At 37.2% G+C, this 8,074-nt stretch overlaps 1 protein-coding gene across 9 annotated transcripts; it reads left to right on the plus strand.

The window, feature by feature from the left end:
• The first annotated feature begins 4,349 nt into the window (after positions 1–4,349).
• On the plus strand, positions 4,350–7,645 carry LOC147853043 (serine/threonine-protein kinase SRK2A-like). Of its 9 annotated transcripts, none has more exons than XM_087333107.1 (10): positions 4,350–4,481; positions 5,187–5,315; positions 5,456–5,548; positions 5,650–5,751; positions 5,848–5,901; positions 5,998–6,090; positions 6,178–6,270; positions 6,865–6,969; positions 7,166–7,264; positions 7,359–7,645. In XM_087333107.1, the coding sequence occupies exons 2-10, from the start codon at positions 5,196–5,198 to the stop codon at positions 7,614–7,616; spliced, it is 1,017 nt and encodes a 338-aa protein (XP_087189233.1). In that variant the 5' UTR covers positions 4,350–4,481; positions 5,187–5,195; the 3' UTR covers positions 7,617–7,645. The 9 variants fall into 9 exon arrangements, with proteins under 9 accessions (XP_087189233.1, XP_087189238.1, XP_087189236.1 ...); XM_087333108.1 differs by having other exon boundaries at positions 4,351–4,481; positions 5,456–5,530; XM_087333112.1 differs by lacking the exon at positions 7,166–7,264.
• Positions 7,646–8,074: the final 429 nt, after the last annotated feature.

The raw sequence follows: 8,074 nt of genomic DNA on the forward strand, positions 1-8,074 counted from the left end.
TTAGTTGTTCACGCTTCCTGTGTGAACCGTTACATGCGTTATGCTCTTATATAATTTCTTATTCCTATGCTTTTGTCTGTCGGTTACTATTCCGGCGGAGAACAAGGGACATATTCGTAAATATGTTTTCTAAGAGTCCATCGGGGCTATATTTGTAAATAGCCGAAAACTCATATTAGTATAAATATGACTTAGGGCAAACTTAGAGAGTTGTTGTCATTCTTGTTGGCGCTAGATCAGAGAGTGCGTAACAGTGTACACAGAGAGAGAGAGAGAGAGAGAGAGAGAGAGAGAGAGGTCGTTGCCTCTGTTGTAACCGCCGCCTGTGGCGAATATCGTAAGCATGAGGTCGTTGCCTCCGTGAGCTCACTGATTGTAATCATTGTGATATAGTGATAGTTTGGAGTCTGTGAACTCCCGTGGTTTTTCCCTCTCAGGGTTTTCCACGTTAAACATCCTGTGTACTCTTCTCTCCTTTGTGTCGTGCGTTCATTATCCGTTTTCTGTGTTTGATTTTAGGCTCGGTTGTGGTTGACCGTTGTTCATCGAAGCGTGTAGTTCCTGTCAAAGTGGTATCAGAGCGAAACGACACAAAAGATGGACGAATCGTTGGGCGGCATGTTCATGCTCACCAGCTCCAACTATTCAGTGTGGAAGTCAAAGATGAGGGACATGCTCGTGGTTAAAGATCTTTGGTTGCCGGTTCAGTTTGGGGACAAGAGACCGGACAAAATCGACGCCACGATATGGGAGGTGATGCACATGAAGACAACGGTGTACATACGGTGCTTCATCGACATGAGCCTATACAACAACTTCAATGAAGAGAGCAAGGCTCATGAGCTCTGGGAGAAGATCGACATTATGTTTCAGAACAAAAATGTTGTTAACCAGGTTTCGGTATTCCGGAAGCTAGTAAGACTCCGGTACCAAGATGGCTCCAGCATGGCGGAGCACATGAATGCCTTCTAGGGGCTGATACACTAGGCAACATCATTGGAAGTACCTCTCGCCGACGAGGTACTAGTGCTACTCCTGCTCGGTTCCCTCCCGGATAGCTGGGAGACGTTGGTTGTCACTTTGGGCAACACCGTGCCAGAAGGGAAACGGTTATCCCTAGCAAGAGTAAAGTCGAGCTTGCTAGATGAGGAGGTGTGTCGGAAAGATAAGGATATGAGCTCCGACTCCAAAGCGCTCCTTACCGAATCGGAACGCGGAAGACAAAGGAACCGTAGTCCGTAGAACCGGGAGAAGTCGGGGACACGGTCAAAGTCAAGGGGGAGGCCTACTTGCTTCTATTGCGGCAAGCCGGGACACTTCCAGAAGAACTGTCGGCATTTCCGAAAAGATAAGGAAACCGATGGTACCGATTCGAAGCGGACACCAAACCGGAACGGTAAAGACCGAAGGGGGCCGGACAGGAAGGGAACGACGACAATCGCGGCAAGTGAAGAAGAGTTTATGCTCATCACCGAGGAGAGTGAGCTAAACCTTGCCGGCGACGAGACGACTTGGGTGGTCGACTCCGGAGCGTCGTTCCACCTTACCCCGGACCGGAAATGCTTCTCATCCTACTCAGTCGGTGATCACGGCTGTGTCCGGATGGGGAATGAAGGTACATGCCGAATTGTCGGCATAGGAGACGTGTGGTTGTCAACACCAACCGGATGCAAGCTGCTACTGAAGGATGTCTGACATATTCCGGAGGTTCGACTGAACCTGATATCAGTCGGTCGGCTAGATGATGAAGGCTACACGGGTAGCATCCGGAACGGTGTTATGAAGTTCAGCAAAGGGAGCTTGATTGTGGCTCGGGCCCGGAAGGTCAACACGTTGTACTTGATGAATGCCTGGTTATGTCCGGAAGAAGTGAACGTGGCATCCGACACTGCCGGTGAGCTGTGGCACAAGAGGTTGTGTCACATGAGCGAGAAGGGGATGAAGAGGCGTGCAGACGACAACCTCATTCAAGTGAAGAACGTGCACTTGGAGAAGTGCACTAATTGTCTGGTCAGTAAACAAAACTGGACCTCCTTCCGATCGAGTCCACCAATGAGACGTAATGCACCACTGGAGTTGGTGCACATGGATGTGTGTCAAGTGGACATGAAGTCACATGCAGGATCGCAGTACTTCGTGACGTTCATAGATGACCACAACCGGAAGTTGTGGGCCACACCGTTGAAGACGAAGGATCAGGTGTTATCCGTCTTCAAAGAGCTCTACGCGAGAGTGGAAAGAGAAACCGGCCGGAAGTTGAAGGCGGTTCAAGCAGATAATGGAGGTGAATACCAGGGGCAGTTCGAGGAGTACTGTCGCTCGAAGGGAATCCGGCTCGAATTTACCGTGCCGAAGACACCGGAACTAAACGGGCTGGCCGAGAGGATGAACCTTACTATAATGGAGAGGATGAACCTTATTTTTTTATGTAAAAAATGAAAAAAAAAAATTAAATAAATAAATAATCTTGGATTTTCAACTGAAATCCAATGTATTGCATCGGATTCTAGTTGGAATCCAATGTATTGCATCCAATGTACCATTTTCATAATATGTAAAATCTCAGTTAATACAATTAAGCTTACATGGAATTCCATTCCTTATCTCCAAATTGGATAAAAGAACATGACAGATGGATAATGAAACTATTGACTTTCTTGTCATGAAAATAATTAGTTGAGAATTTTGGTATGTTTTAAGAAACCATATATGCGTGTGTCATACCATCATGAAATTGTGCGGAAATGAGCCATTTTTTAACATCTCCCTAGAAGTAAAATAGAGAACACGACATATTGCCTATTTAAAATGTCCTGGTGTTCTATGAAAATCATGGATAATTGCATTTTTTGTTTTATACAAGGTGATTATATAAAGCTCTGAATTCTTTGTGTCAATCATTTATTTGTTTGATTTAGAAAACAATATGTTTGTTTTGGTGTGAAAGAATCCAGGGAAACAATGGTGGAATCATGTTCTTTTATATTAAAAATGTGAAGATTTTCGCAAAGTAAGAACTTAATAATGAGGAATTGAGACCTTTTAAAAATCATGCGCTTAGCTCGCCCTTTAGTCAAGCCAACATAGAGGATCCATATCACTAATATTTGAGTTTTGGTGTCTTTGTAGCTGACTTTGATTTTTCCACATTATTTCCCTTCTTTGGCACAAATTTACATACACATTATCTATTGACGATGCTTTTCATGTTTCAATATTACTAATGTATCACATCGTGAGAAACTTCATGAATATGACGATGTGAAAACCCACACTGAAATGATCATGAACCCAACGGTCACATGGACGACATGATGAATAAAATTACTTGAAACACTACATGAATGTTTAGTGGAAAGTCATGTAGCTTCGATCCCATGTTGCGAAATATCAAATTTTTTAAGATTAATCATTGCAGTTTAGGGTGTTCATCTTTAATCCAAACCTAGGAAACAAACCACGTGTCTCTTTTCTCTAGTGAATAAATAACCATTGCCTAAGGAATCCCCTTTAAAAGTGATGTTCAATTTTGATGCTTTGTAATGATCATATGAAAATCCAATTGATGGCATTTTTCTATCAATAAAAATATAGAAAAGAGATGTTTGAGCACATGCCTTATTATCCTTTTTTTGTTGATTGCATATTGATTTTCTTCCCGATCAAAAGTTGTTTACTTATATATCATATATCTGAAGGTAAACTTTATAAGCCCACCTTTCTTCATTTGGTTATCAGTATATAATCATTATCGATGAAAGAGAAATATCATTAATACTTTTTGGAGAACTTTCAAAAGATATGTTGGAGTAGTACATCAGCTTAATTCTTTCGAAAAATAAAATACATAAAAAAATAGATAAGTTAGTCTTTGTAATTTGATATTCATGAATCATGTTAACAAGTTTGTTATAAAATTGCCATTAACAAGGATACTTAGTTTTCGTTTTTGCTTTTGATTACCATGTGGTAGATTGTATCAAAGCCAAAACAAGGAACTTCACTTTGTGGAGGTTCTTAGAAACCCCACAAAGCGACTGGATAATGTACATAGGTGGGGAGATTGAAATACACACACACACACACACACACACATATTATATACACGTGTACCAAAGGCAAGCTATATTATAAGTTGTGAATTCTTGGGAAGAAGAAAAGCAAGTGGAAATAAGTTACAAGCACTTGCAACCATGTGTAAATTTGTGATCATATGATGTGGGCACCCATTTAGAAGTACATTTGCCTTTTCCTTCGGTGGCCCTATTGAAGGATAAGCACTAGCCAATTAATAAATGTGAAGGTTAGCTTTTGCCTAGTAATTTTATCGCAAAAGCTTCGGTGGTATATTATTATTTATTGGTGTGGATTTACAATACATTTCTTCTTTCATTTACATGCAAAAACACATGGGAAAAAAAACTTGGTTAGTTTCTTCTATGAAATGGGGAGAGCTCTCCAATCCATCGATGGTTTTTGAGGTTCTAATGCATTTTTTGGTTTTTAGTACATATGATTTCATCAAAAACGTTTAATTAGTATGATTGGCATCAAATGTTTTTTGCGATATGCTTTGTAGAAACTTGTAGGAAACTTCGTTGAAGTTTTTCTTCAAGTACACATTTTTTAGAAGATGAAGCATTTTTTCTCGTGCAAATTTAATGTACATAATAGTAGTAGAAGACAATTAATGACAAATGAAATGTTATATTATCAATCAAAACTATACAAATTGTGTGTAAGATAAAAGAGTTTAAATCTTGTCCTTTTTTTAATTTCTAATGCTTGTTCATTTTCTAACATTGAGTTGGATGGTCTATTTAAGAAGGTTGATTGATAATATGTGCATTCATGTATGCATATGATATGTTATCTCCAAGTGTAGCACATGATTATGTGTGAAAGATATAAATATTTGTACATCCTCATCTAAACACATCATAGATCATGGGGAGTTGGTATATTCATGTTTCTATAATTGGATAGTTTTATCAAAAACCCTTTTGCTCTCTTTGTTGGAGAATACTATGGCATGGAAATGAGTTAAATCAATGTGTGGATTTATAACTTGAGGGATACATTCATATTTGAATGCATAATTTCCTATTGAAAATTAAAGATTTATTATAATTGTCTATGTTGCCTTCTAATTATTGGATGTTTAATATAGTGTCCCTTTAACTTAGACATAATAGATGGAAAGCTTTGAAGAAGTAAAAGAGATAGGGTCTGGAAAATTTGGGGTTGCACGACTACTGAGGAACAAGAAGACTCATGAACTTGTTGCTGTGAAATACATAGAAAGAGGCCCAAAAGTATGTAATTTTATTTAGATTAAATCATTAAATTTTAGTCCCATTTAGATTCAAAAATTAAAATTTAGTCATGGAACAACCATTCATGCATCTTTGCCATATTAATACATTTTTGTTTTGCTTTTTCTTTTCCTTTCTAGATTGATGAAAATGTTAAACGGGAAATCATTAATCATCGATCATTACGCCATCCAAATATAATTGGTTTCAAGGAGGTGATTGATCTTCGTGAGGTTGCGTTATGTTTATTAAAATATTTTCTTTAATGATAAACTTTAAGTAACTCAAATAAATCAAAGCTTTCTTTTATGATAACAAAATGATGGAGACATAGATTTGCTTGACACCTACACATTTAGCGATAGTAATGGAATATGCATCAGGCGGAGAGTTATTTGAACGAATATGTAATGCTGGACGTTTTGGCGAGGATGAGGTTCTTACACTATAGTGCATATTAAGCTAATAAAAGTATTTTCCATTATATTCTTCTCAACATTAGATAGTAACAACTTTTGGGTTTATGTTTTAGGCTAGATTTTTCTTTCAACAATTGATTTCAGGAGTAAGCTATTGCCACGAAATGGTAATACAATGTGTTTTGGGGTGCAAAAGGGGTTATACAATGATGGAGGGATTTATTTATCTGATCCAAAAACATTCATTGTCATTTGTTTGCCAGCAAATTTGTCACCGCGATTTGAAGTTAGAGAACACTTTATTGGATGGAAGTCCATCACCAAAGCTCAAAATTTGTGATTTCGGTTATTCCAAGGTGATGAATGATCTAGTACCCATGATAGTAGTAAAGATCTTATATTTCATATCAAACCAATATTTTCCTTTTCTTCAAAATTTCCAGTCATCGTTACTCCATTCTAAACCTAAGTCTACTGTTGGAACACCTGCATACATTGCACCTGAAGTTTTATCCCGAAAAGAGTATGATGGAAAGGTAATTTCATCAATAAACTCCATTCTCATGAAATTTTCTTCTCATTAATCGATCAATTCTATTATCTTTTTGAGAGGCTAAAACATGAAAGTATATAAGGAAATCATGAACTTCCTATTGGTAATATCATCACACAATATTGTTACCAAACTCTAATATTATGGCACCTCATCCAACTATTACTAACAACTATAACAAATGAACAACTTTGCAACCTAACATCACATGCAATAACCTCTTTCTCCATGGTTTTATGTATCTAGCATAGTGTGTCAATATTATCTTGTTCACTTTTAGAACTAGAAAACTAAGATGGAGAGAAACTGTCAAACAATATTGCATAGTGTTTTGTGAAATGGACACCAATCTCCAATTTGAGTGAAAAGACCTAGACGTTTATATAATTACAATACAACATTGTTGCATTCTGGCATTGTTTTTCAACACTCCACTTTGTACATAAGATAGCACAATCAAACAAATAGAAAGTGTGATCCCATGGGTTGTTTACTCCAGCTCCCATGTTTTAAAATGGTGTCACATAGCATGACATCATGTTATATATATTTATAACACGATGTCATATGTCCATAGATCGCCGATGTTTGGTCTTGTGGTGTCACTCTTTATGTCATGTTGGTTGGGGCATATCCATTCGAAGATTCAGAGGACCCTCGGAATTTCCGAAAAACGATTAGAGTAAGGCTCCTTGTTTGGATGTTGATAAATCTCGTGCATTTTCTTTTGCATAAATGTAATAATACTTTACTTTATGTCGCATTTTGGGTCTCATATTTACTTTGTTTTTTTGTTTACATGCATTTCAATAACACTTTCTTGTACTATGTTTGGATGCAAGACAACTTATCACGTATTTTGTTTGTTGTTTGAATAGAGGATTTTCAACGTGCAATACACAATTCCAGACTACATACGCATTTCATCAGATTGCCGACTCCTTCTTTCTAGAATTTTTGTTTTTAATCCAGCCAATGTGAGAGAGCTTGTTTGTAATTTGCGTTTTTGTTTGGAAAGATGCAAACTATTCCTACTCACATTAAAACTAACAATTAGTCTTTTGTGTCTAGAGAATAACCATTGAAGAGATAAAGCACCATCCATGGTTTTTGAGAAATCTTCCTTCAGATTTATTAGGACATGAAATTTATTATAATCATGTAAAACCTCTCCAACAAAGTGAGGAGGAGATCATGAGAATAGTCAATGAAGCTAAGCTTCCTATACCTAAGGTCACATCCTCCTTCGAGAATGCTTCATTTGTTCTTGAAGAAATGGAATTTGATCACCAAGGAGAAAATGGTGGCAACTTTTTTCATGGCATGTGAAAAAAAGGTCACAACCAATTATCTTGTTTCTTAGTTATATATAGGGTTATATAAATATTACAGAGTGGTAAGTTTCATGTGTTGGCAAAATGTTTTTTATTAGATTTCAAAACACATCATATTGAGTAAATCATGAATAGGTGTATGGATATGCATCTATGATCGACTCCATTTATTTAATCTATGTTACTATGTGTATATCAGTCTTACAAAGATGCTTTGGTTTGGTAAATAGTTGCTTGGATTCCCCACCAATCTATTATTCCACACAAAATTACGTTCTTTTGAATTCAACTACTGAAAGATGTCTAAACAAGCATAGGTTGGAAAGTTTCTCATGCGATCATGAGAGGTATGTAATGTTGATTAAATATACCACAACATATCAATCAACTTCAAAACATCAAAACATTGATAATGGCAATTTTCAACTTTAGTCCCAAACTTGTCTCATTTAC

This window comes from Azolla caroliniana, unplaced genomic scaffold, assembly GCF_043228905.1.
Source record: "Azolla caroliniana isolate FFs.n. ecotype wild unplaced genomic scaffold, voAzoCaro1.0.p SCAF_17, whole genome shotgun sequence".
Lineage (NCBI taxonomy): Eukaryota > Viridiplantae > Streptophyta > Polypodiopsida > Salviniales > Salviniaceae > Azolla > Azolla caroliniana.

Bases quoted from the DNA above. Each gene is read 5' to 3' on its own strand.
- LOC147853043 (XM_087333105.1), top strand. From the start codon at position 5,196: ATGGAAAGCTTTGAAGAAGTAAAAGAGATAGGGTCTGGAAAATTTGGG. The intron at 5,902-5,997 runs GTAATACAATGT...TTTGTTTGCCAG, and splicing joins TAAGCTATTGCCACGAAATG to CAAATTTGTCACCGCGATTT. The intron at 7,265-7,358 runs GTGAGAGAGCTT...TTTTGTGTCTAG, and splicing joins TTGTTTTTAATCCAGCCAAT to AGAATAACCATTGAAGAGAT.